The sequence below is a fragment of the Saimiri boliviensis genome, chromosome 1 (assembly GCF_048565385.1).
Source record: "Saimiri boliviensis isolate mSaiBol1 chromosome 1, mSaiBol1.pri, whole genome shotgun sequence".
NCBI lineage: Eukaryota > Metazoa > Chordata > Mammalia > Primates > Cebidae > Saimiri > Saimiri boliviensis.
The window spans coordinates 26,792,666-26,819,305 of record NC_133449.1 but is presented as its reverse complement, the minus strand read 5'-3'; the positions used below and the strand labels follow the sequence as shown (position 1 = coordinate 26,819,305).

General features: G+C 49.5%; 2 protein-coding genes and 2 non-coding genes across 6 annotated transcripts; 1 reads left to right on the top strand and 3 right to left on the bottom strand.

Moving 5' to 3' along the window:
- Window positions 1-685: 685 nt before the first annotated feature.
- On the top strand, window positions 686-1,873 carry OST4 (oligosaccharyltransferase complex subunit 4, non-catalytic). The gene is made up of 3 exons (XM_003941575.4): window positions 686-796; window positions 907-1,044; window positions 1,638-1,873. The coding sequence occupies exon 2, from the start codon at window positions 908-910 to the stop codon at window positions 1,019-1,021; it is 114 nt and encodes a 37-aa protein (XP_003941624.1). The 5' UTR covers window positions 686-796; window position 907; the 3' UTR covers window positions 1,022-1,044; window positions 1,638-1,873.
- AGBL5 (AGBL carboxypeptidase 5) lies at window positions 1,741-18,900 on the bottom strand. 3 transcript variants are annotated; one of them, XM_074395319.1, is made up of 16 exons: window positions 18,748-18,900; window positions 17,403-17,663; window positions 16,985-17,156; window positions 16,499-16,662; window positions 15,799-15,976; window positions 15,353-15,531; window positions 14,172-14,628; window positions 13,158-13,327; window positions 12,682-12,817; window positions 11,824-12,026; window positions 11,026-11,240; window positions 5,046-5,201; window positions 3,613-3,725; window positions 3,253-3,299; window positions 2,644-2,777; window positions 1,741-2,272 (listed from the first exon to the last, which is right to left on the bottom strand). In XM_074395319.1, exons 2-15 carry the CDS (start codon window positions 17,615-17,617, stop codon window positions 2,729-2,731), a joined length of 2,454 nt encoding a protein of 817 aa, XP_074251420.1. In that variant the 5' UTR covers window positions 17,618-17,663; window positions 18,748-18,900; the 3' UTR covers window positions 1,741-2,272; window positions 2,644-2,728. The 3 variants fall into 3 exon arrangements, with proteins under 3 accessions (XP_074251420.1, XP_003941622.1, XP_074251418.1); XM_003941573.4 differs by lacking the exon at window positions 3,253-3,299; XM_074395317.1 differs by lacking the exons at window positions 3,253-3,299; window positions 18,748-18,900 and adding an exon at window positions 18,281-18,655.
- A 356-nt stretch (window positions 18,901-19,256) lies between these two features.
- On the bottom strand, window positions 19,257-19,329 carry TRNAA-AGC (transfer RNA alanine (anticodon AGC)). Its single transcript has one exon. It is a non-coding gene; the product is annotated as a tRNA-Ala (tRNA).
- Window positions 19,330-19,672: 343 nt separating this feature from the next.
- On the bottom strand, window positions 19,673-19,762 carry TRNAY-GUA (transfer RNA tyrosine (anticodon GUA)). The gene is given in 2 exon segments: window positions 19,673-19,708; window positions 19,726-19,762. It is a non-coding gene; the product is annotated as a tRNA-Tyr (tRNA).
- Between the last annotated feature and the right edge of the window lie 6,878 nt (window positions 19,763-26,640).

Here is a 26,640-nt window from a genome sequence, read left to right as displayed (position 1 = left end):
TCCATTCCTCCTCTTCTCCCTCCCTCACATCCGGGGGGTGATTTCCCACTTGGCCGAAGTCCCACGGTTTGGGTTTTGATTTCGGGAGGGTCCGCCCTATTTCCGACGCCCACCTCAGGGGGTGGGGTGGAGGGAGGGAGCCCGGCTAAGACGGACCCTGGTCAGATCACAGACAGGATCTTTCTACTTGGTTGCATGTGGGTCACGAAGGCTGGCGCCGGAGAAAGAAGCACCCGGCAGCCCCAGCCCTGTCTCCATTCTACACCGCCTCCCACCCCTGTCCCTGTTGCCCGAGCCAGGGAGAGGACACTGAGGGCAGGACCCAAAGGAAGCACCTGGCTGGGCCGGGCCGGGAAGCGAAGGGTGGGCAGCAGTACGGAGGGCCGGGGCCGGAAGGGGGTTGGAGTAGGCCGCCGCCCCGCCGCTGCACCCTCGCCCCAGCCCACTCTTCGGCCCCGGGGAGGCGGCTCCCACGGCTTCTCTAGCCGCGTCCCAGGCCACGCCAGCTGCGGCCAGCTGTGGGGTGCCTGGCCCAGGCGCGCGTCCGCGGCCCCGCCCCATCCCCTACGGCTGGACCTCCCACCGCAGCTGAGCCTGAGGCCCAGCTCCAGTCGCGGCCCGGAGCGAGCGCAATACGCGGAGCCGACGAGACGGCTGGGCTAGAGAGGCCTTCCCGACCGCGCCCCCCGCCGGAAGCGGCTGGTTCGGGCCTGAGCTGGCACTACGAAGTTCCGGTCCAGGTCTCCTACCTCGGGCTTGTTCGCAGGCGGCGTCGGAGCCCAGCCGGACTGGTCAGGTGAGAGGCACGCAGGCGCCCACCGCAGGGTTGGCTCGTGGGTTGAGGACGGGTCCTTGCGAGGGCGAGGAGTGCGCCAGCCAGCGGCTCAGTCCCTCTTTCCTCCGCAGGATGATCACGGACGTGCAGCTCGCCATCTTCGCCAACATGCTGGGCGTGTCGCTCTTTTTGCTTGTCGTTCTCTATCACTACGTGGCCGTCAACAATCCCAAGAAGCAAGAATGAAAGTGGTGCTTTCTCTGCCCCAGGTAACGGCCCGGGGCTGTAGCGCCCAGCCCCCAGAGATGAGTGGTGAGGCCGCGCCAGGGCCAGCAGGGCTCGAAACTTCCAATCAGCAAGTGTCGGGCCAAGCATGATACAGTCCAGGACTGGGCCCTTTTAATCTGCACAGAGTAGAGAGCGCGCTGTCCCCTCCCCCCAAACTGTTCCCGGTTAGAATGGGAGAGGGTTTCCTAACCCTAACAGACCCCATCTTGGGGTCCCCAGTAGGTAGATGCCCAAGTTGAGAGTACAGTTAAGGAGGCATTGACACCAATAGGAACGAAGGGACCAAGGGTACCATCCAAGTATGAGGATTTGGGCTCTTAAATAGCCCTCACTTTCTCCAGGTTGTTTAGGCCTTATTTACGCAGAATATTCTGTTTCCATGTTCTGAGGCCAGGAGTTGGCTGCTGTAGACCCAAACTATAGAGAAGGAAGGGGGGGCGGGGGGGTTGGGAGCCAGCCTTAAGTGTGGGTCACAAGTATAAAGGGAACATGGATGGGTGTTACTTCTTGAAGGATTCCCCGGAGGAAAGCTGCAGCATTTTCCTTACCTCAGGTCTTTCCCCCTTTTTTCTAGGATTCCAGGACATAGTCTGAGGCAAGATGGAGGGTATGAGGGGCCTTCACACTTCAGTTCATCCCTTCTACCCATCACAACATACAAAGCAACTACACCTGGATTTTTCCAAACAACTTTTATTTCCTCAGTCTTCCTTAACCCTATGGAACAAGAAGCTGCCACTCAATAGGGCCCAGTATAGGGGCTGCTTTCTTTTCTACTCCCTCCCCCCAATATAAAAATATAGATATTTTTTTTTGTGGTCCCAAAATCTTGTGCTGCGGAGGGAGGGAAGGGGTGGCAGGTCCTTGTTTTGTCTTGTTTCAAGGCGATGCTCTGTAATGCCTTGGACAGTGTGGCTGGCATTCCAAGGACTTAACGGCTATCATGTGGAATCAGCAGCCTGGTGGGGAACTAGCATATTTCCCACTGTGTTACCCCATCTTGGGGCTATATCCTGGGCTTGAACATAAAGGCATTATCAGACCCGGGGAGAAATAGTGAGTGGGGGAGATTTAGGGACAAAACAAACCTCAGGTTGGCCCAAGGGACCCCCGCTGTAACAATTCCAGGATGGGGAGTCAGATAGACTACAGGATGTAAGAGAAAAGGCAGGGGCAGAGCGGGGCCGTGGGGGCCTGGCCTGAGGTAGCCTGCAACAGAGAAGAGAGAGGAATCAGGGTTGTGAAAACTCTGCTCCTCTTCTGTTCTGCCAGCCAGGGGCTGGGAGGTGAAAGAAGTGGAGCGAGATGACGATGGGTAAGGATGGGCAAGTTGTGATTGCACGGTGGTCTGATGCTCTTAGGCCTTAGGCCCTAACTAAAAGTTGTTTTCTTTTCCTGTGGAGTGAAGACTGGCTGTGGTGGGGGAAAAAAAATATCAGGGACTAGATTCTTAATGAAAGTACATTTAGTCTTTGGGCTCACAAGGAGTAGGGAAGGCAGAAAATTATTCTGAATGACAGACATGGGAATGAGGGGACAGAAGTGAGGAGCGGGGTGAGGGATTGGACCCCAGTGCTCACCCTGGTGTAGCAGAGCAGGGTCCTGGCTCCAGCTCACTGCTCTCCCTGGTCCAGGGGATAGGGGATGTGGGGCCTGAAGAGTCTTTCATCCCTCTGCAAGTCGGCGGTGAGCTCCGGCCCAACCTGGGCCTAGCCTGTGTGGACAGGGAGTGTGCTAAGAGGCTGGATTCTTCCATGAGTTTTTTTTTACTTTAGTTTGCACCTAGAATTTCCATGCATAAGAGTGTTACGGGGATCAACAGACGTACTGGGACATTGAATTCTAGCTGAAAGAGTGAGACAAGATAATAGCCAGAGAAGTCCTGGATTCAGTCCATGACTGTGTACTCCAAGTCTACATAACTAGGGGTGGCAAAAGGATCCAGCATTTACCCACCATGGCTACACCATGGCTAAGGTCTGGGTGAGTAGAGAAACACTGTAGAAAGATAGTGGAGGGTTGGTAGACCTCTCTCAGAGCCCTCTGTGCCTCAGCCCCTGCCAGAGCAGCGTACATTTCACCCATCCAGTCAGCTTCTGCCTATACTCAACTTTACCTAGCATGGGGATCTGGACTGAATCGGAGTTGGTGGCAGGGCTGTTCCTAGCAGCAGCAACCAAAAGTGTTACCTGGGGAATCCGGGACCCCTCCTGGCGGAAACTCTCCTCGGGCAGGTCTGGGCAGAAAGAGAGGAGAAGCTAAAGGGAGGGGCAGGGAAAGCCAAAGCTAGCAGGCTGAGGTTGGGGTATATCTGGCAGGGACACAGGCTGAAAGCAAGCAAGGGACCTGGCTGATGGGGATGGTAGAGGGCAGGAGGGGGACTAGACAGACAAGCACTCAGGCATCAGAGCAGCCCTCTGATGTGGCCAGGGGTAGAGGCAGTAAAGCAGTACCGAGCATGTTCCCTCCCACTATGCAGAGGAACAGTGCCTTGCTGGGTTCTGCTAGAGTAGTTGTGCTGGAGACTAGGGAAGAACCAAAAGTATTACCTGCAGTCGAGTCTTAATGCAGGGCATCCGAGCTCCAGTCCCTAACAGACCTTTCCCAATTACCATGACAGGTTCTGGTTTGTCCCCACAGGACAAGAGTGAACAGCTGCTCCCTAGGGAACGGAGGAAACTGATCAGGGTTGGGGCCACAGACAAGAGGCGGCAACTTCCTTTCGATCAGGGTTTCTCAACCTTGGCACGTTGACATTTTGGGTTGGATAATTCTTTGTTGTGGGGAGTGGTCTTGTGCACTGTAGGATGTTTAGCAGCATCCCTAGCCTCTAACTAATATATTCGGTTTCCTCACATCCCTCCTCCTCAATGTAACAACCAAAAATGTCTCCAGATGTTGCCTGATGTCACCTGGGCAGCAAAATTGCCCCTGGTTGAGGCTCTAGTCTGGTCCAAGGGGTGGAGCAGCAACTCCAGGCTAGACTCAGAATGCACCCAAGCTTAACTCCTGTGTCAATTTATACGCCACAGGGCCTACCCCAATCATATGTTTAGCATTTGAGGATCAAGTCAGCTCTGCCCAGGACTGGTGGATTCAGTGCTACCCATTGAGGAGAACTGACAGGTTGGGAGTAGGGCCCTCTGAGTAAGTAGAACATGCTGGACTAGAGTCTTAGAATCATTCCCATCCAATGCCGGGCGCGGTGGCTCAAGCCTGTAATCCCAGCACTTTGGGAGGCCGAGGCGGGTGGATCACAAGGTCGAGAGATCGAGACCAACCTGGTCAACATGGTGAAACCCCGTCTCTACTAAAAATACAAAAAAAAAAAAATTAGCTGGGCATGGTGGCGCGTGCCTGTAATCCCAGCTACTCAGGAGGCTGAGGCAGGAGAATTGCCTGAACCCAGGAGGCGGAGGTTGCGGTGAGCCAAGATCGCGCCATTGCACTCCAGCCTGGGTAACAAGAGTAAAACTCCGTCTCAAAAAAAAAAAAAAAAAAGAATCATTCCCATCCAGTCCTTTAGATAGCTGGGTCTACAATTTAAAAGGAGAAGAGATGGCTTAAGTTTTGTGTGAATGATATGGCTACACACAACATTTAGCAGTGTTGACAGGTGAAAGATCTATGCTTTTTTCATTCTCCTGTCTTGTCTAATGTTGCCCAGCTCCTGAAGTCAGGGAACTTGCATAAGTATCACTTTGCAGGTAGACAAAGTCCTCAGGTTCCTCAACTGTAAAAATGAGGATTAAATGAGATGAAGTGTGTAGAGCAGTGCCTGGCACATAGTAAATGTGAACTATTGTTGTATTATACAAAGACATTAATAAATTCCACCTGCCTATTCAAAGGCACCAGTGTTAGAGGTTTAGGATACCAACAAGATAACTGATGCCCCTGGTCGCCCAACTAGACTTAAAGAACCTGGGCTGGTCATGGAGGAGGCTGGCCAGCCCAGATTTCAGTGGCAACGGGTACAGACCTGGTATGTTGAGCGAATCTGGCAGAAGACAGGAGCCCAGCTTGTGTGAGGAGGCTGGACCAGAACTAGCAGGAGCTGGGGATGGAGCCAGGCCGCCTGCAGGAGGACGATGGTTCAGTGGCTGCTGCCGCCGTCTTCTGTCCTGGCTTCGGGGCTCTGAGTGGAAGAGATACAAGCAGATAAAAGGGCAAATAAGTGGGGCACTATGAGGCAGCCTTCACTGACTTGCTGGCTCCTTTGGTCAAAAGATGCCTGTTTTTCAAGCTTGTCATCAGACCCACATCCCTCTCCTGCAGTAACTATTAATATAAGATGGGTAGAAGGACCAACTATTTATTACAATTATCCAGTTCACCACCAGCCTTCATCCTGCCAGTTTTTTTGTTTGTTTGTTTTATTTTTTGAGACAATGTTTCCACTCTGTCACCCAGGCTGAAGAAGTGTACAGTGGCACAATCATGGCTCACTGCAGCCTCAACCTACCAGTTTAGGTGATCCTCCCACTTCAGCTTCCTGAGTAGCTGGCACTATAGGTGCCTGCCACCATGCCCAACTAATTTTTTGTATTTTTAGTAGAGATGGGGTTTCGCCCAGGCTGGTCTTGAACTCCTAGGCTCAAGAGATCCACCCACCTCGGCCTCCCAAAGTGTTGGGATTGCAGGTGTGAGCCACCGTGCCTGCCCCAGTTCATTCTTTTGGCAAAGAAGCTACTGAGCTTGGCTAACACAGCTTTCCTTGGTTCCCCTCCTACCACTAATTGCTTCTCTTCCAGCTGTTCTTCCTGCCCCATAAATGTCAAGTCTTCCCCACCATTCTATCCTTGGGCCTCTCTTGCTCTGCTTATTCTTAAACTCCGAAATCACTCTCTACCCCTTTTCTCCTGAAATCCAGTTCTAACTGTCCACTGGAAATTTCTTCCCAAAAGTCCCCTTGACAAAACAAAACTTACTCTCTTTCTTTCATTCTCCTTGTCTTGTGGAAAACCTTGTTTCATCTTTATACTCTTCTCTTAGATTTGCATTTGTGTAATTAATCCTACAATTCTATCTTGCATTTTCTGTCACCTAGGCTGTAGTGTGGTGGCAGGAACATGGCTCACTGCAAACTTGACTTCCTGCATCCCAAGTAGCTGGGACAACAGGTAACGCTACCAAGCCCAGCTGATTAATTTTTTTTAGAGGTGGAGTCTTGCCATGTTGCCTAGGCTGGTCTGGAACTCTTGGGCTCAGGCAATCCTCCTGCCTCAGAGGTTCCCAAAGTGCTGGGATTATAGGTAGGAGCCACTGACTGCACTGTGCTTGAAGATCTTCTAAAGGATAAAGTCTAAACCTTTGAACACTACACATTCAAAGCTTTGCCTACTGTAGTTCCAGTCTACACATGCTTAGTAGGATGCTGATTTGATCCTTCACACCCTCTGCTATAGCCCATGTGGCTACTAGTTGTGTGTGGTTCCTCTGGAACTGTTTTCATTTTCTAGTGAAACCATGACCATCTTTATTTCCCATCTCAAATGTTACCTCTCTGAAGCTTACTTGACCATTACAGGCAGAATTAATTGTCCTCTCCTCATTACCTTCATCCTTCATTTGAGTGGCTAGCAGTTTATGGTTTCTGTTTAATTAAGTTAGAATGTGTAAAGTACTTATGGACACATAGTACTCAATAAACATAAGCTAGTATTCTTTCCAAGTGGAACTTGAGTTTCTTGGGAGTAGGGACTTTGTTGCCTCAAATACTATATAACCCAGTGCCTGTAAAATACTGCCTGAAAAACCAGATACCCACTGTATACCATGAGCTGGATCAATCATCTCTCAGAGTCTAAAGGTAAATAGTTATATTCTTTGGGGCAGCTGACTCTGGATCACTCATGTCTAGAGCCTTCCAAGTTCTGAAGGGTGGGGTCCAGAGGGCAGATGGTGAATGTGTGCAGTAGGGAGGCTTGCAGCTTTGGCGTGTCCTTCCTCATCACAGAGGAACAGCAGGAGCCAAATGCTTTCAAACTGAATATGCTGTTAACTTCATAGAACTGAAATCACTGGAGGTGCCAACATGCCAACTGATCCCTAATAAACGTGTTGGATGCAAACATCCTCTAACTTAAAAAGTGACAGCAACTTCATCTTCCCAGTCACACTGGGAATTAGCAGGCAGTGACAAGAATACTTTTGAAAGGTCCCAAACCAGGCTGGGCATGGTGGCTCATGCCTGTAATCTCAGCACTTTGGGAGGCTGAGGCAGGTGGATCATTTGAGGTCAGGAGTTCGAGACCAGCCTGGCCAGCATGGAGAAACCTTGTCTCTACCAAAAATACAAAAATTAGCTGGGCGTGGTGGCGAGTGCCTGTAATCCTAGCTACTCCAGAGGCTGAAGCAAGAGAATCACTTTGAACTCAGGAGATGGACGTTGCAGTGAGCCGAGATCGGCTACTACACTCCAGCCTGGGTGATAGAGTGACATGGTTTCAAAAAAAAAGAGAAAAGTCCCAAAGTGGGGAAAAAAACAAACAAACCGGATACTTATATGAATAAAGAAAAAAGGAAGCGATCTCAAGATGGAAGCTACTCTAGCTATGAGGAGATGTGCTTAGGTGCTGGGTACCAATTGTAGGTTTAAGATGGTAAAGAGTTGGCCGGGCGCGGTGGCTCAAGCCTGTAATCCCAGCACTTTGGGAGGCCGAGGCGGGTGGATCACGAGGTCAAGAGATCGAGACCATCCTGGTCAACATGGTGAAACCCCGTCTCTACTAAAAATACAAAAAATTAGCTGGGCATGGTGGCGCGTGCCTGTAATCCCAGCTACTCGGGAGGCTGAGGCAGGAGAATTGCCTGAACCCGGGAAGCAGAGGTTGTGGTGAGCCGAGATCGCGCCATTGCATTCCAGCCTGGGTAACAAGAGCGAAACTCCCGTCTCAAAAAAAGAAAAAAAAAAAAAAAGATGGTAAAGAGTCAAAAATGGGCCGGGCGCGGTGGCTCAAGCCTGTAATCCCAGCACTTTGGGAGGCCGAGGCGGGTGGATCACGAGGTCGAGAGATCGAGACCATCCTGGTCAACATGGTGAAACCCATCTCTACTAAAAATACAAAAAACTAGCTGGGCGTGGTGGCGCTTGCCTGTAATCCCAGCTACTCAGGAGGCTGAGGCAGGAGAATTGCCTGAGCCCAAGAGGCGGAGGTTGCGGTGAGCCGAGATCGCGCCATTGCACTCCAGCCTGGGTAACAAGAGTGAAACTCCGTCTCAAAAAAAAAAAAAAAAAAAAAAAAAGAGTCAAAAATGCCAGGCGTGGTGGCTCATGTGCCTTGGGAGGCTGAAGCGGCTGGATCTCTTGCGTCTGGGAGTTTGAGACCAGCCTGGGCAACTTGGCGAAACCCCATGTTTACTAAAAAAAAAAAATAGAAAAATTAGCCAGATGTGGTGGTGTGCATCTGTAGGCCCAGCTACTAGGGAGGCTGAGGCTAAATGATCACTTGAGCCAGGGACATGAAGGTTGCAGTGAGCTGTGATCACGCCACCGCACTCCAGCCTGGGTGACAGAACGAGACTCTCAAAAAAAGAGTCAAAAACAACCAGATGTTAGGGGGCTACTGAGAGATGGCACAGGTTGCCAATAGGATAACAGAAGTCAAGAGACTGGCCACAGTCAAATAACCTAAAACATTAGCCACCCCCAATGACTTAAGAGATAGTCTAAGACCCAGATCTGAGTAATTCTGTGATAAAAATGGATATCAGGAAGATGTCCAGCTGACAGTACACAGTAGGCAGAAATCATGAACTTGAGAGAGGAAATAGTGAGTTTAGTTAATTTGAGAAATACCTACACACACAGGCATGTTGAAACTATGTTAAGGGACAGAGTTTCACCCTACCCCAGGAAAGGGTAAATGCAAGGGAGAAAGAATAACCAAGAGCGATGTGATCAGCTCTGCCTCCAGAGGTTATGAAATGGTATCTTATGGTAACCAGCTAGAGGTTCCATTTTGGGGGTGGTAGGATAGTACTGGGCAGAGGTCTGAGGAGAGACTGACCCCCCCTTGAATCAGAATGGGTGTTCTAAGGTCTCACAGTTTAGAGCAGCAGTTTTTGACTTGCACCAAGGTCCTGTGTGTCATCCTCCGAACATCTTTGGAACTGTCCCTACATGTAGCACTCCAGATCTTACTGAATCCCTGGGACAATCACAGACCTGATTTATGCCCTCTGAGGGGTAGAAGGGTGAGAAAAACATTCATCTGGTTCCCAACTTCTTGCTTTTTATTCATTCAACAAATACTTGCTGATCACTTACTAAGTGCCAGGCACAGGAGTAGGTGCTAAGGGCATAATTCAATGTGTTAGGAGACACTTCCTGAAGCTTTTGTTTGCAGTGGAAAAAGTAGCCTTAAAGCCATCTTAGTTCTTCTGTTTTCTACCATCACTGAATCCTGCTACTTCTCTAATACTTACATTTATCTCTCCTCAGACCCTGGTACTGGCTCTGGTGATCTCACCTCCCATTTTTCTGTCCAATATGTACAGTTCACAGATAGTGTCTTACACAGTTCAGTCTCTTACATTTATTCCCATTCTAAGAAACACAATTGTTGCCATTGTCTCAGTTAAGCTCATAATCCTTGTTCCCAAGACATTTCCACTACTTCTCTCTTTACCTAATTTCCTTGGTGATGGGCATGGCCTTTGGCATACCACCTAGGTATACATGCTTTTTGTCCTCTCCACCCACCAGCTCTGTTCCTAGCTCTGTTCCTGCTCCTGGCTGTCATTTCTCACTTTGGGAATGTTTCTGTCAAACTATGTGCTACCCATTCTTGAAACTATTTCTTAACTGAACAGTCTTTGGTTAATTACTCTTGTGTTTAATCTACCACAGTAGTTTCCCAAACCCCTAGGATGTTTACAGTCTGTGTGCACCCCCATGTTGTATTTACTGTCCTGTTTCCCCTGTTAAGTTTCAAGTCAATCAACCAGGAATTACTTAGTACTGACTGCATATTTTCTATCAGTAGGGGGAAGTAACAGAGAAATAGAATACATGCCCTTCACCTCAAGGAGCTCAGTAGTGTTGTGCAATGGAAGTGGGGCAGGGAGGATGTCAATAAAATAGTGATTAAATAGTGCCTAGACGGGTGGGGTGACTCATGCCTATAATCCCAGCACTTTGGGAGGGGCGCCTGAGGTCAGGAGTTCAAGACCAGCCTGGCCAACATAGTGAAACCCCATCTCTGCTAAAAATACAGAAAATTAGCTGGGTGTGGTGGTAGGCATCTGTAATCCCAGCTACTTGGGAGGCTGAGGTGGGAGAATCGCTTGAACCCAGGAGGCGGAGGTTGCAGCGAGCCAGGACAGCACCATTGCACTCCAGCCTGGGCCACAAGAGCAAAACTCTGTCTCAAAAAAAAGGGGGGGGGGCGCCTAGAATATTCCAGTGACCACCTAGAAAAGGCTCTTTACTATTTCCTTTTGTAGTCAGGAAAGGAGAACTTACGATGCTGATGAAGGAATTCCGTGTCAGTTCCAGCCTGATACCACTATCTTAGTGAGCTCTGAAGCCAGGAACACAGCCCATAAAGACCACAGATAAGAGTCCCCATCATTCTACAGTGCTGCAATTTGGATTCTGAGGACATTCCTTTAACTGCCCCCATGAAGACAGATTGACGCTGTCCTTGACACGGAAGCTTCATGTCCTGTTTGGCACTGCTTCAGCTAGTATTTCATCCTTGGAAAAGCCCCTGGCTCCTAGCATGCACTGAAGCCCAGATACTCAGATGTCCCCCTGTGGCCATACACAATACCACTCTGGAATCATGCCGCAGGGAACACCAAGGTCATAGGAGAGGCCACAGGTTCTGCTACAAACTAATTTTATTGATTCACCCCTTGGTCCTGGGCCAAGAGTATATCTTCAAGTTTTTACTTCCCCCAGCAATGCCCCAGACAACCGAACACATGTTGCAGGGGCTCCCAGACTGGCTTACCTCTGACGGGGCCCAGCACCCGGTGGGTGACCTTTTGGGTGCTAGAGCCCAGGCCTGGCAGCCCTGCAGGCCGACTGCCATGAAAAGGAAAGCTGGGGGAATTCTTCATCTGTGGAGAATTTTGTTGGCTGCTGCTGCTACCACCAGCACTTGTGCCAGTGCTAAAACTTCGTGCCCGGCTCAAGGTGTTTTCGGAACAGGAAACAGGCAACCCACTGCAAAGAAGCAGATGCCAGTTAACCCTGGGCCAGGAAGGTTGTGTCTTAAGGCTTTCCCTAGGATCTGATGCTAAGTAAAGCTTCACCTATGGGGTAAAAAGGCACAGGGACCCGTTCCAAGGGAGAAGTGAGGAATTCATGTCCATGGATGAAGTATCTAACCTGAGGTATACCAGCTAATCTCAAAATGTCCTAAGGGCCATCCCTGAGCAGCTTTATCTCCTAATGAATTTCCCCCTACTGCCTTGGCACTGACCCTTCAACTCCCTTCAGTCAGTCATTCACAACCCTTGGAGGTTGAGGCCTGCCCACTGCAATTATATTTGATTTTGTGCAAGACTGGAGTAGGGAATCCCTAGCCTGATACTCAGATCTCGTAGATGTATGTAGCTCAGAGTAAAAGGGAAGAGGATCCCATTCTCAAAAAGTAAACTAATCTTACTAATTTTAATTTACCCTAAAAATTTTGCCATTTGGCACTTTGAGGAGGAGGGAAGATATATAAATCCCTTAGAACCCCTAGCTCCAGAGCCCTGTCCCATTCTCCTACCCTTTCTCCCTCCTATTTTGCTGGCCTTACTTGTGACTTTTGAGTGGAGTTCGTGGGCCCCTCTTCTTGTTGACACCCACATTCAGAGTGCTGCTTAGGCCTCGGCTGTTGCGTACATGTTTCAGCATCCAGGCCCGTAGATTAGTAAGGCTGCTGTGCTCTGACAGCACAATTCGGGGCCACGGATTACATTCTGCCATGTCCAGAGCTGCGATGGCCATAGCTCTTCCCACCTGTAGGGGAGTCCAGTTTGGCTCAGCATGCTAGTCCTCCCATGCAGGCTGCTACCTTGGGGTGGTACACAGCACAATGGGAGGGAAGGAGGGGCCAGACCTATAATTTGCTCATTGGATGCCCTAACCTTTCTTCCCAGGCTGTTTATTGCAAATGGATTTGGAGCTATTCCCTAAACCCATTTGGGAGCCCTCATCCATTATGGGAGCAGGGGTGTATCCTTTCTGGCTGGCACCATGAAGGAATTCTCCCAGCAGGAAAGGGTTTTGCATCCCTTCTGTAACCTGCAGCTCTTTGTACTCTTACGTGTCCTAGGATAATGGGAATCATCAGGACCACTGCAGTCAGGGTGCTTTTGAGCCCAGGAATTAAGAAACCCAGTAGAATGAGAAAGATAAACCCAGAGGCAAAGAATCTGACTCAGGTGTGCTAGGGGATTCTCTGTGATGTGGGGTCAGATATAGTGCCTGTTCATCCTTTCTATACTATTATAGTCATAGTTATGCTCCTGTTAATGGAAGAAAATAACCATAGTGGTGAGAGGGCCATAGTGATGAATATCTCTTCAAAGGACCTTAGAGTCAGGCATTAGGAGTAAAGGCCTTTCCAGACTTTAAGGTTCCCCCTTTTCCCGCTTACACCATGTATTCATACCTGCTCAAATAGTTCCACAGTGTATCTGGAGGGGAAAGCCGGCGGGGGAGGGGGGCTGGCGCGCCCATTGTCATGGCAGGCAGCAGGGATGCTGTTTACTGAGCGTCCAGTGTTGTAGTTGCATTCAAGTGTGTAGCTAAGACATAAATACCTTTATCAGTGTCCTGCCTGAACAGATATCAGGACAGAACCATAGAGGACAGCTTAGATGGTCTAAGGAGGCAATCACTTGGAAAAAAAAGTGAACACCATGAAAGTGCTAATGATCCATAGCAACTAGCAGCTGACCTTGGTATTCTACCATATACCCAGGGAATCCCCCCAAACTAGAGTCCTAGACTAAAGACAATAATGCAAATTGTGAGGCTCTCTTTTAAGAAGACTTAGGTGGTCCCCTCTCTCTCAAACACCCTGGACTGGGTGTTGTTTTCTTTAGGGAAGCTATTTCATGAACTATATCCCAGCTTCCACCCAACCTGTGGATTATCCCTGAGGCTTTGTGGATTGCGACTCGGCCGCTTCCCTCTTTGGACTGGCCATCTCTGCGGTCTCGGGCATACATGTTCTTCTCTGAGAAATTGCAACCCTGGAAGTCGAAGTGGGCCGAGTTCAAGGAGATGAGCTTTGGATACAGCATGTTTTCTACCTGTTTGGGGAAGAAAAAGAGTCAACTCAGAAGGAGAGACAGAGACAAAGAAGGGACAAGGGGCAAGGAAGAGATGGCAAAGTGGGACCATGTGACTTAATACACAGCAGATACCATCACAACCATCAACAGTAATCAGTGCTGCTTGAATTCTCAGTTTGATATTATTTCTAGGTGGTGGGAAGCAATTTTTTTTTTTTTTTTTTTAAGCTTTTAGGTTCTTCCCTCCAACAATGCAAAATTTTCCTTCTCTGGATTCCCAGACTCTAGCAAATACTATAATGCCATTCATTACCTTGACCCTTAATAAAAGGTCATGATAGGGCCGGGCGCGGTGGCTCAAGCCTGTAATCCCAGCACTTTGGGAAGCCGAGGCGGGTGGATCACGAGGTCAAGAGATCGAGACCATCGTGGTCAACATGGTGAAACCCCATCTCTACTAAAAAAAATACAAAAAATTAGCTGGGCATGGTGGCGCATGCCTGTAATCCCAGCTACTCAGGAGGCTGAGGCTGGAGAATTGCCTGAACCCAGGAGGCGGAGGTTGCGGTGAGCCGAGATCACGCCATTGCACTCCAGCCTGGGTAACAAGAGTGAAACTCCGTCTCAAAAAATAATAATAATAATAAAAAAATAAAATAAAATAAAAAATAAAAGGTCATGATGTAATGATTGAGACATAAGGCCCCTGTGCCATCTTTCTTGGCCCTTCAAAGCTTTTTCAGAGGTAGTCCACACAGGCCTTCCTGCCAGAAGGCTACCTAAGACTATCTGTTCATGGCCCAACCCCATCTCCTAACCAGCAACATTTCCCACACTCACATGACATTCTTAGGACTCCCACCTGGGTGCTCTCATCACTAAAGCTGTTTCCGTACATGAAACAGCCCCTTTTGGAAGCATGTCCATGCAGGTCCACATAGTAAGCAACACCACTCTCTTTTGGGGGGATGGTGTCAGGGGCTGGCTCTTCAAGCCCTGCAGACTGTTGTGGCATAATCCACACACTGTTGGGCTTCTGTTCTGCTGGCTCTGTTTGTTTCCAGCCTTCAGCGTTATCCCCATCAGCTGAGTGCCCATGGTGAGCTTCATTTTGGAGATTGTTGGCTTTCTCCAGGTCAGAAAGAGGAGCATCAGGAGGGAGACGTGGACTGGGCTGGTGCTCAGAGGAACTCTGGGAGTTCAGACGGGAGTGCACATGGTGGTAGAGAAGCACAGCTTTGGCCCCATAGATGGCTGGGTGCAGGACGGCATCAGGCTTCAGGTACTGACGGTTCAGATTCACTCCACGTGAGTCTGTGCTATAGGAAAACAGGGATTAAAGCAGGGTCTGGAAGACTGGGCCACTGAAGGAGACACTAGAGTAGAGGAAAAGTAGACTGTATACTGACTTAAATGAGAGGCTGAAGCTGCGTTAGGAAAAAAAGAATTGAAGACAGGGAGGCCAGGCACGGTGGCTCACACCTGTAATCCCAGCACTTTGGGAGGCCGAGGGGGGTGGATCATGAGGTCAAGAGATCGAGACCATCCTGGTCAACATGGTGAAACCCTGTCTCTACTAAAAATACAAAAATTAGCTGGGCATGGTGGCACGTGCCTGTAGTCCCAGCTACTTGGGAGGCTGAGGCAGGAGAATTGCGCAAACCCAGGAGGCGGAGGTTGCGGTGAGCCGAGATCGCGCCATTGCACTCCAGCCTGGGTAACAAGAGCGAAACTCCGTCTCAAAAAAAAAAGAAGACAGGGTCTCTCTTTGATTCTGCTGTCACCCTTACCACAGAACCCTAAGGAGCTTCCTCAGGGTAGCTACCTCCACCCAGGTGGGCCTGCAGTCATCCTAGTTTGGCTCCTTTCTGGGAGTGCCACTAGATGTGATTTCATGCTTTCTCAGGAAGATGAGATGGGCTTGCCTTCATTAGGGTGCAAGAGGATTGGGAACACAGCAGAAGCCAGAAGGCTGACAGCATTTCACTGAGATGCAGGGCATGAGGGGGAATGGGAACAGTCCAGATGGGGGAAGCCACTTACCGGTAGTGTCCCCGGACCACACCATCGGGGTTCAACATGGGAATCAGCTTAAAGACGAAGAGGCGACGTAGGGTTTGGGCCCGGGGGTCATCAGGTCGGAGGATGAAGTCCAGAAAGCCATTGAAGACAAAGCTAGATGGAGTCTCCCCTGGGTGTACTCTGCTGCTTAAGAAGAATATCTGAGGTAGAGAGAAGAGCAGACATTAAGTCAGTTACCCTATAGTTCTACTTTGACAGTATATGGGCAGTGGCATGGATGAGGCAGGAATAGCCACTGGATTTCCAGTTGGCTGAGTCTGCCAGTGGAGCAGAGGCCATCACCCTTGCCACAGGTTGCAGGGGGAGGCTGTGTCCAAGATGCCTTGGGACAACACAGTCTTTAGCTATGAACAGTATCTGGTGCTAGAGAAAGGCCAAAGAACTACCTTTATGCTATTTCCACTCACCCTCTTGCCTGCGAAACGGAATGGTCGAGGGGTGCTGGTATCAGGAAATAGCTGCTCTAGACGGGGCTCTCGATCTTCTCGAAGCCCATGGCAGGAAGTGATCGTCAACAGATCTACACGAAGTCCATCCAGAGAATAGCAGAGGAGCTCCCGATGATAATAGATGGTATCCAGGGGGCTACAGGGAAAAAAATCATTAAACCCGGAAAAGTCCCTAAAGTCCTAGCAAGAGGTAAGCCTTGTCACAGCCCAGAGGTGCCTTATAGTTCCTCGTGATGTTAAATGAGGCTAAGGATTTGAGTGGGTTTACATTGCCAGAATGCAGAGTACAGGACAGGGTGAATTTGTTTTTCCCCAGGTTATGGCTTCCTAGCATAGATTATGTAGTTGGAGCTGTTCTCTGTGCAGGGCAGATAAAAAAGGTGTGCTGAGTGACACAGTGGTGGCTAAACTATGGATAACTGATGGGAGCTGGGCTAGTAAGAGGTCTGGGCAGGTGAAAGAGTGGAGGGTAGGTGTTGATATGCTGGGATCATGGTCACACAGAAACGTAGTTATCAAAGGTACCCAAAGCCCTGTTTTTTCTGTACAGAAAAAAAGACATAAAGTTTTGCTTCAGAGCTCTAAGGGCAAATTCTAGAAGTAGCGGGGGTGCTGTCTGATCCAGGACTGTGGCAGGAGTAAAGAATGGTGTTGGCACCTGCTATGGGTAGGGTGATTCTCTGGAAAGCGCTGGTCTAGCTGGTTTAGCAAATCCTGGCAGTCACTGTAGGAGAAGGGGTAGCAGAAGGCGAAGAAGGTGGTGGCCCCACGGCCTTCTACGAAACGGTGAACAAAGGATAACACAAACTGCGTCTCTGTCATCTGGGGAGCAGAGGAGGAAGAGGGGGGGCAACATGCCATCGTCATCAAAACTGAGTTCCTACTGGGACCACCAGGAACTGACCTCACACCCTTACTGCCTTTACCAGCTTCCCTCCCTCTGACACTTTCTATATGACAAGCGGCTCCTTCTAGGCTTCCTGAGGCAAGGGCTCATCTTGGACTCCAGCTAACACTGGAGGAAAAGCTGATACTTACACCTTCTGTCCCACCTGCCTCATACATGTATCAAGGAAAAAAAAGCTTTACTTTCCTCTCTATTTTCAGCACTGAAGTCTTCCTTTCCTCCTCATGGAGAATTTACCTCAAAGGTGGGCCGGTCTCGAATGCGTTCCCAGCGTGGCCGGGTGGGCAGTGTGCGCACAAAGGGGGCCATGCCTTGGGAATACAGCTTGCTCTGCTTGTTCATGTTCATAATGTTGATCTTGATGAGTTTCCCTGGAGTTCCTCCCCGGACGCTGAAGTAGAACCATGACCTGAGGGCCAGAGTAAGCGAGATGTCATTATATATGGAAGGGTTGGAGATAGGATCTGTGGGGGAGCTGGAGCCAGCCAAACGGGAAAGAGCTATTTGGCAGGGAGAAAGGAGGGAAGACGGGTCAGAAGAGGATGGGCAGTATGCTGGTATGAACAGGTAAGTCAAAGGACTAACTGAAGCATGGGTTTGGAGACCTGGACATTCTCTCTCTCAGCCTTCTTCCACTCCGTTTCTTTCCACATACCTGTTCCCATTCTCAAATTCGGTTTCAGCACAGTCTGGTCGGGTCCACACATTGAATTCATAGTCAGGGGAAGAGGCAATGCCACTGGTCGGGGCTGATGCCCCACCTCCTACCCCTTCCCCATCACTGGACAAAGATTCCACCTTCTCCACGTGGGCTAGATTCCCCGAATCAAAGCGAGAACTGAACAGCAATCCCCCACAGCGCAGCTCCATGGTGGGGCTGGGAAAGCATCCTTCTGCCCCACTCTGGCCCTGAGAGCTGGAGAAAAACAAGGGTTGGGTTAAGAAGGTAAGGGAAGACAAATGGAAGCGTTTTTTGGGTATCTCTGAATAAGTAAGAGCTATTCTTAGGCAGTGCCCTATGAAACAAAAGACTCCCCTTTAGAAAACAGAAGTGGTCTTCCAGTAAAGGCCAAGAGAAAGCAGCACTCTGTACCCCCACACTGAGGATTGCAAATGACCTAAAGGGACCCCGTTTTACTTTAGCTTGGCTGTTCCCAAATAAAATACTAAATGGCTTAACTATGTTGAAAAACACTAGACTCTCAGCTGCTTTGCCGCCCAAAGATTAGAGAATATAATCAGAGAGGTCAGATTCGCAGACCTAGCCAAGATACACTCACCACCATACATGGCCACCTTTAGAGATGGGCCGTTCTGGATCTCTGAGAGCAGAGAGAGGAACCGAGGTTCTGAGTGTAAATGGGTAGTCCTCTCTCCAGCCTCGGCCCTCACAAGCACTGAACGGACATTCTGGTGTTGCTCCCCTGAGCCTTGGAAGGGCTGGTTCTTGCTTTTTTGTTCCTACCTTGTGCCTAGTATGGAGGAAAACTATAAAAGCGTGGCCTGTGCCAAGCCAAAGGCAACTGGGCTCACCTGGCGACTGGAGCTCCATTCCAGCCAGGACATGGGTCTGTTTCCTCCCCCCTCTGCCCCGTAAGCACTGCACCCTGCAAAAGCTACCCTCGTAGTTGTGGGTGAGTAACGGGTGTTCTGAGCACCCCTAAAAGAGGTGGGCTGCTAGAGTCCCACTCGGGGGGCAGGAGGCTGGCTTCTCTACCTTCGACTCCCGAAGGGCCGTCACACCAAGCGGGCTTGCCATGGGCAGGGTGGGACTGGGAGGCATGCGAGGGGTCGAGACGGACTACCGCGGCAGGGGGTTAGGCAGGCAGGGCCTAGGGGCTCAGAGGTGAGGCTGAGGAGCGGGGCAGGGGCGGGCCGCGAAAGCCGGGCCGGGGGCGAGGAGGGGCGGGGTGGCCTTCGAGGGGCTCGGGCTTAAGGGGCTGAGAGAAGGGGGCGGGGCCGGAGCTGGCGAGGCCCGCAGTCCGCGCAGAGCCCCTCACCTCTCTCCGGGCTGGTGATCCCGCTCCCTCTCCCGCTAGCGAGGCCGCACCTCGGGCCCCGGCACCTGGGCCCTCCACCCGGGTCCCCAAAAAAACCCGAGCGCCGCGGTGCCGGGACCCCGCTCTGCCAGGAAACAAGAAGTCTCTCGCCTATTGGCCGCGACTGCAGCTGGCGACCCGCCCAGTAAAGCTCGCTATCATTGGTCAGCTCGCAGGGTTCCTCGCACGTTAGTGGGTACCTGAGCGAGAGCCGTCTGGGGGCCCTCTGGCTGGCAGGCGCGGCCGGAGGGTTCTAGCAGGGTCTTCCCGTAAGACCGTTAACGGCCTGCCTGCCGGGAAGCGGGAAGGATAAAGTGACAGAAACTGCGACTCACCTGCAAAACAAAAAGACATCGTGCAAAGCTCTTCATCGCTTAACAGGCTTCTGCCTCTAAAATGAAACACAGCCCAGTGGACCGGGTCTCCCTCCCACTTTGTGTTCACTATTGTGAGGGACGCAAAAAGCGAAGTGGAGGATGCGGGCATCGATCCCGCTACCTCTCGCATGCTAAGCGAGCGCTCTACCATTTGAGCTAATCCCCCGCCTGCCGCTGCTTTTATTCCCTTTGCCTTATAGGTTCACTGCACTGTTGACCAACCAGTGGATCAACCACAGTTCAGGACATTTATTTAGCAGAATATGGTACAGTGGCATTCCTGTGCAAGATTCTAAAAATCAGATATATAATCATACGCTTAAGCAGAAAGCCTTATTCGGAAACACATGTTAACAAGTCTACATGGAACGCACAAGAGAGCGTTACTGTACACTACGTGCTATGTGTCCTATGGAGTAACGGCAGTACTCTTGCTAAGTCACAGGAGACCTCTAAGCCTTTTTCCTTATAGAGTAGTTGAATTAAATTGAGGCTAAAAATGTACGAAGTCCTTCGAGCCGGAATCGAACCAGCGACCTAAGGATTACCGCATTTACTTCCACTACAGTCCTCCGCTCTACCAACTGAGCTATCGAAGGCTCCGCTGCTGCAGCGAGCTGCCGACAGCCCTCTAATGCTTACTGCAACCTCATCCAGCGAGGAACCCAGCTTTCTCCAGCTGAGGGAACCTGCCACGGCGGCAGCCCCAGGGAGCCTCGCAGAGCGGAGGAAGCCGGAGTCTCAAAGGCAAGGAAAAGACGCTGCCCGAAGTCCAGATTCCTAGCCCAGAACGAAGACCACAGAGGCCTTTACGCTTCTCGGCTTTTTAACAAAACGCTCCCAACGCCCGCGGTGGTTTCTCCAGGACGGCAAACGCCTAGCCCGCCGCCGCCTCCCGGAGCTCCGGGGCAGCGCTTGTGCCGCGGTGTCCGCCGCGCTTGTGCCACGGGGGCTTTGCGACCGCGACGCGCAAACCCTGCTAGAGAGCCGATGGGCCACTTTGGCTGCTCCTGCTCCACATTTCCCTCGGCTCCTCCGGGCGTCGCTCGGCCAATTTACTCAGGTTTGGTCAGGCTCTATTCGTCCTTATCAGTGCAAGAGAGACTGCGATCGCGGGGCGCTGCAGGCTTCCGGACCGCGCGGAATCCGGCGGCGCCAACCCCCGGGGCTGCCCTGGGATCGCGGGCCTGGCGGCGTGGTCCGAGGACTCGGGGAGGGGCTACGCGCCAGGAGCGGGGGCGGGGCTGCAGCCCAGGCTTTCCTGCCCTCGGAAGCGCTCGCAAGCCTGGAGGGTTCCCCCTGCGGTAGGCCTGGGGAGCGGGGAGGCGCGGCCTGGTGAGTCCCTGCAGCCCCCGATACCCACTCGAGGTCGGGGTCGGGAGGCCCTGCAGTGCCGGGCTCAGGCCACTGGTCTCCTTTGTGGGTTTTTGCGGAAGTCGGGTTACTCTCGAAAATCGTGGGTTCCCCAGGGCCGGGAAAGGGTCTTCTGCCTTGTCTGGGGCCCCTCCCCTGGCACTGTGGATGTCTAGGTGGCCTGGGTGGGGTCAGGGACTGATCCCACGGGTTCCCCCATTTCTGTACCTATCCAGCTAACACCTTTCATGTGTCTTTTCCACAATCTTTTGCTCACCGAGTTTTTGCAACAAAGAAATAAACCTAAACCCCAACTCCTCTGTGAAGCCCTGCTTGGTCGCCCTGCGAGGTGGGTTTGGCGTGAGACCCGGCCTCCATTTCCAGCTCTGGGCCAGCGTCCTGCGCTACCTAGAGCGAACATCGCCGGGGAATACAGGTCGGGTGATGCTTCTAGCCCCTTGCAGCTCCAGCATTTGATGGGTTCTCTAGGGCTGAGCTTTAAATCCGAAGTTTTTAGATACAAACGTGTGTCGACATTTAGATAGAAGAAGTTAGAAGAGCTGCATAACTTTTTTTATTCAGTATCGAAAAATGACATTCATGGCCAGGGGCTGTGGCTCACATCTGTAATCCCAGCACTTTATAAGGCTGAGGGGGGCAGATCACCTTAGTTCAAAAGTTCAAGACCAGCCTGGGCAACATGGTGAAACCTCGTCTCTACTGAAATTTTAAAAAATTAGCCAGGCGTGGTGGCGCGCGCCTGTAATCTCAGCTACTCGGGAGGCTGAGGCGGGAGAATCGGTTGAACCCGTGAGGCAGAGGTTGCGGTGAGCCAAGATCGCACCACTACAGTTTAGCCTAGTTGACAGAGTGAGACTTCATCTCAAAAAAAGAAAAAGAGTTATACAATAATAGAGTTTTCAGTATTCCACTTTGCAACAGATAGAACATCTAGACAGAAGGTCAATAAGGAAATGGAGGAGTCGATCAACATTGTAAACCAACTAGACCTAATAGACATACAAAGAACACTCCACCTAACAACAGCAGAATATACATTCTACTCAGGTGCAAATGGAACATTCTTCAGGATAGACCACACGTTAGGCAACAAAGCAAGTCTCAATAAATTTAAAAGGATTGAAATCATACAAAGTATCTTCTCTAAACACAATAGAATGAAGCTTGAAATCAGTAACATACGGAAAAATTGACAATTCAAAAATTATCTAGGACACTCAAGCAACCAATGGATTAAAGAAAAAAAAACCGCAAGGGAAATTTTAAAATACTTAAGAGATTTATGAATGAAAACAAAAGTACAACACAGCAAAACTTAGGGGATGCAGTGAAAGCAGTGCCCAGAGGGAAATATAGAGCTGTGGATGCCTACATAAAAAAAGAAGAAAAGGTTTAAAATCAATAACCTAAGTTTATACCTTATGGAACTAGGAAAAGAAGAGCAAGCTAAACCCAAAGCAAGCAGTAGCAAGGAAATAATATTAGAGTGGAGTTGGCTGGGTGTGGCGGCTTATGCCTGTAATTCCAGCACTTTGGGAGGCCAAGGTAGGCAGATCATGAGGTCAAGAGATTGAGACCATCCTGGCCAACTGGTGAAACCCCGTCTCTACTGAAAATACAAAAAATTGGCTGGGCAGGGTGGCACGAGCCTGTAGTCCCAGCTACTCAGGAGGCTGAGGCAGGAGAATCGCTTGAACCTGAGAGGCAGAAGCTGCAGTGAGCCGAGATCGCAACACGGTACTCCAGCCTGGGCAACAAGAGTGAGACTTTGTCTCAGACAACAACAACAACAACAACAACAACAAACAAACAAACTTCTCGACAGAAAGAAGTACAGGATCAGAAGGCTTCAAGTGAATATTACCAAACATTTAACAAATGTAGGTAACACCCGCTATGGGCACCAAGGAAGGAGAACTTTCCAGACCCCAGGCACAATTAGTGCCTGAAGAATATCTTAGTTTATAGTGTTATTACTCAGCTATTTCCTTATATAATCTCTTGTATGTAATCATGTATTAGTCTATAGAATTAGTACCTGAAGTATAACTTACTGCTTACATATATCTATCTTATATAATCATACTTAATACTTATATCTAGTATACTTAGTTCTGTATAATCTTTCTATATAATCGTATAGGTTTTGTAGTCGGACCTGTACTGACACATTTAGTGCTGATTTATACAATCCTTCCATATAACCATATAGTAGTTTATAGTACGAGGAATGCCTAGAGCAGTCACAGAACAGAAGCAGTACATGGGAAAACAGCCAGACCAGGACAAGAACCAAAGACCCAGGCGGTGGCGTCCCTGCCTGAAAGGGCATACGCTGTATGGCAGGCTTGGAGCAAGAGCCTCTCCTCCTGATAAAGGAGTTGTAGTACCTCGCATCCAGTTCCTGTGGAAAGTAAGCCTCAGGCCTGAGATCCTGGAAATAACCGAGGGAGAAGAACCCCTCTGGTGTGACCAGTCACCGAGGCTGTATACCTTGTCAGTCTTTTCTCGCTTCTGTGCTAGCTCAAATCATCCTCCCATAAATATCGTAAGAGAATAGCTCAAGTCTGTCAGCTCCCACTGCATTGGCTTACAGTATCCTTCTGTTCGAAATCCTTTGAAGTCTCCAGCCCCCAGATAAGAAGTGTTGTGCACAACACCTGTTGCACACAGCCCACCTCCTTGCCTCGGTGACCTAATGGGGGTGGACCCCTTTTCTGTACACGACCCTCTACTACTGCACATAGCATGGCCCCCTACTGCGCATGGCCCACCTCTCTGCCCAAATGACATAATGGGGTGGCCCCCTCACTTGTGACTCACGTGATTATGTATGCCCTATTACTAAGCCTATAGATGATGACCTCACTCACAACCCTGCTCCCTGCTTGTACCTAATAAATACAGATGCTTCTGGGCATTTAGGGCTCTTGATGATCTCCGCTCACAGGTTTCGAGGCCCCCTGAGCCTAGCTGCTCTTCAGCAGTTCTTTAGTGTCCTGTCTCTTTACTTCTCAGATCCTGCACCTCAACACAGCATAAGGGACACCCCACGACCCTGTGGGACCCAACAGCCCTACAACAAGAATTAACACCAATCCTTTTTTTCTTAGATCACTAAATGAAGGTAACACCAATCCTTTAAAACCATTTGAAAAAAAATAGAAAAGAAAGGAACACTTTTTTTTTCTAGAGACAAAGAGTCTTGCTTTGTCAACCAGGCTGGAATGCAATGGTGTGGTCTTGGCTCACTGCAAACTCTGTCTCTCGGGTTCAAGTGATTCTCCTGCCTCGGCTTCCTGAGTAGCTGGGATTACAGGTGCCTGCCACCACGCCTGGCTAATTTTTGTATTTTTAGTAGAGCTGGGGTTTCACCATGTTGGCCAGGCTGCTCTTGAACTCCTGACCTCGTGATCTGCCTGCCTCAGCCTCCCAAAGAGGAGGGGTTACAGGAGTGAGCCACCATGACCGGCCAAAGAAGGGAATACTTTCTTTTCTTTCTTTTTTTTTTTTTTTTGGAGATGGAGTCTTGTTCTGTCACTCAGGCTGGAGTGCAAGTGGTGTGATCTTGGCTCACTGCAACCTCTGCCACCCTCGTTCAAGCAGTTCTCTGCCTCCCCCTCCCAAGTAGCTGGGATTACAGGCGTGTGCCACCACGCCCAGCTAATTTTTGTATTTTTAGTACAGACGGGATTTTGCCATCTTGGCCAGGTTGGTCTTGAACTCTTAACCTTGTGATCAACCCACCTCAGCCTCCCAACGTGCTGGGATTACCGGTGTGAGCCACTGTGCCTGGCCTGAGGAGGGAACACTTTCTAATTGATTATATGAGGCCAGCAACATCCTGATGGCACAGCCAGACAAAAAAACCACAAGAAAACTACAGATCAAGATTCCTTATGAATATTGATGCAAAAATCCTCAACAAAATATGAGCAAACTAAATCCAATAGCATATTAAAAGAAGAATACCATGACCAGGTTAGATTTATTGAAGGAATGTAAGGGTGTTCAACATAGGAAAAATAAATCAGTGTAGGCTGGGCCTCATGCCTGTAATTCCAGCATTTTTGGGAGGCTGAGGTGGGTGAATCACCTGAGGCCAGGAGTTTGAGACCAGCCTGGCCAACACGGTGAAACAGCATCTCTACTAAAAATATATAAATTAGCCAGGTGTGGTGGTGTACTTCTGTAATCCCAGCTACTTGGGAGGCTGAGACAGGAGAATCGCTTGAACCCAGGAGGCAGAGGTTGCAGTGAGCTGGCCACTGCACTCCAGCGTGTGAGACAGAGCAAGATCTAAAAAAAAAAAAAAAAAAAAAAAAAATTATTCAATGTAATATAATACATTAATAAAATGAAGGAAAAAACACATCTCAACTGATGCAGAAAAGGTACTTGACAGAATTCATCACCCTTTCATGAAACTAGAAACTCAGAAAACTAGAAATAGTTTTCTTATCCTCAGCCTGATAAAGAACATTTATGAAAAACCCACAGCTAACATCAAAGTCAATGGTGAAAGTCAGGAACAGCCACTAAGATCAGGAACAAGACAAAGATGCCTGCTTTCACCACTGCTACTCAACATTGTACTAGAATTTCTGGTGAGAACAACTCAGCAAGGAAAAGAAATCAAAGGCATTCAAACTGGAAAAGAAGAAATAAATTGCAGATTATATTATCTTATATATAGAAAATACGAACGAATCTACCAAAAAATATTAGAAAAAAACGATTAGAGAAAATTCAGCAAAGTTGCAAAGAACAAGTTCTACATGCAAAAAACCCAAACACAGTAAAAAGTTATATCAAGACACATCCAACAACACGTTCGAAGTCAGTATTTACAGTAACAGGCAGAATAGTCAATATTTAACAAATATTCACTCATACCCTGAACAGTGGACCCTCCCTCCAAATTCCTTCTTATACCTCAAGTAGGGCGCCAAAACTGTTTAATATAAAGGGAATATACATAGGGAAAAGCAAGGCCCTTTCTCCCCTCAAGCCCTTTTAGAAGCAGAACTGTGAAGAGCATGTAGTAAAAACATAGATCATTCTAAGTGTCCACTTAACTTCAAACTCCTTTAGGAGAGGTGCAGCCAAAGACACTTCCCAAAGACACTTTGGGAAGCCGAGGTGGAGGATCGCTAGAGTCCTGGAGTTTATTGATTATATGAATCAATGAACTTATAATCAATGGTACCAGCCCAGACAACATAGTGAGAAGCCATCTCTACAAAAAATAAAACAAAGAATGTAGCCGGGCATGGTGGTGTGCACCTGTAGTCCCAGTTACTTGGGAGGCTGTGGTGTGAGGATTGTTGAACCCAGGAGTTCGAGGCTGCGGTGAGCTATGATCATGAACCACTTCACTCCATCCTGGGCAACAGGGCAAGACCCTGTCTCTTTAAAACAAAATACAAATGCCTGCGTAATTGACACTGGGTAATTTTGTAATAGGGCAGGGCAGGCGTGCCTGCCTCTGTGGGAAACAACCCACCCTATCTATGGTGGTGGTGTTTTGTGAATGGACTGGCAACGCAGCAGGCATGAGCTCAGCAACATTATCTGCCTAGTGACATTATCCATCATAGTAAGTCAGGCTACCCATCCAGCAGCCCTGCTCTGAAACTGAAGTGTGGACTGGATACAAATAACAAGAGGCATCCAGAAATCTGCTGAAGACTTAGGAAAACGAAAGGAAGTTTCAAAGTGAGTCACACATGTTATTTGCAGGTCCATAAAAGAACTGGTAATAATTAAAGTTAGTAAGAGAAAACCATACTCAAAACCGCCCTTCAGTTATATGGCATGTTATTGGTTGACTTCAGCTGTGTGAAGTTACTGTCCAGATGTGACACTCTGAGGTGTCAGCTCCTTTATTTTTCCCATAACAGCAATAGTTACAGAGTGACTATCCCACCCATCAGCATCACTGCCGTGTACTCTGCTAGCCTGCACTGGTTTAATTTACTGGCCGTAGGCCGGATGCAGTGGCTGACACCTGTAATCCCAGCACTTTGGGAGGCTGAGGCAGGCAGATGAAGGGTCAAGAGATCGAGACCAGCCTGGCCAACATGGTGAGACACCGTCTTTA

What these genes read in the sequence shown, in the direction of transcription:
- OST4 (XM_003941575.4), top strand. Translation starts at nt 908, where the DNA reads ATGATCACGGACGTGCAGCTCGCCATCTTCGCCAACATGCTGGGCGTG.
- AGBL5 (XM_003941573.4), bottom strand. Translation starts at nt 17,617, where the DNA reads ATGGAGCTGCGCTGTGGGGGATTGCTGTTCAGTTCTCGCTTTGATTCG. An exon ending in GAATTTGAGAATGGGAACAG is followed by an intron (nt 17,157 to 17,402) that starts GTATGTGGAAAG and finishes TCTGGCCCTCAG; the next exon opens with GTCATGGTTCTACTTCAGCG. An exon ending in GTGGTCCGGGGACACTACCG is followed by an intron (nt 14,629 to 15,352) that starts GTAAGTGGCTTC and finishes GTTTTCCTATAG; the next exon opens with CACAGACTCACGTGGAGTGA.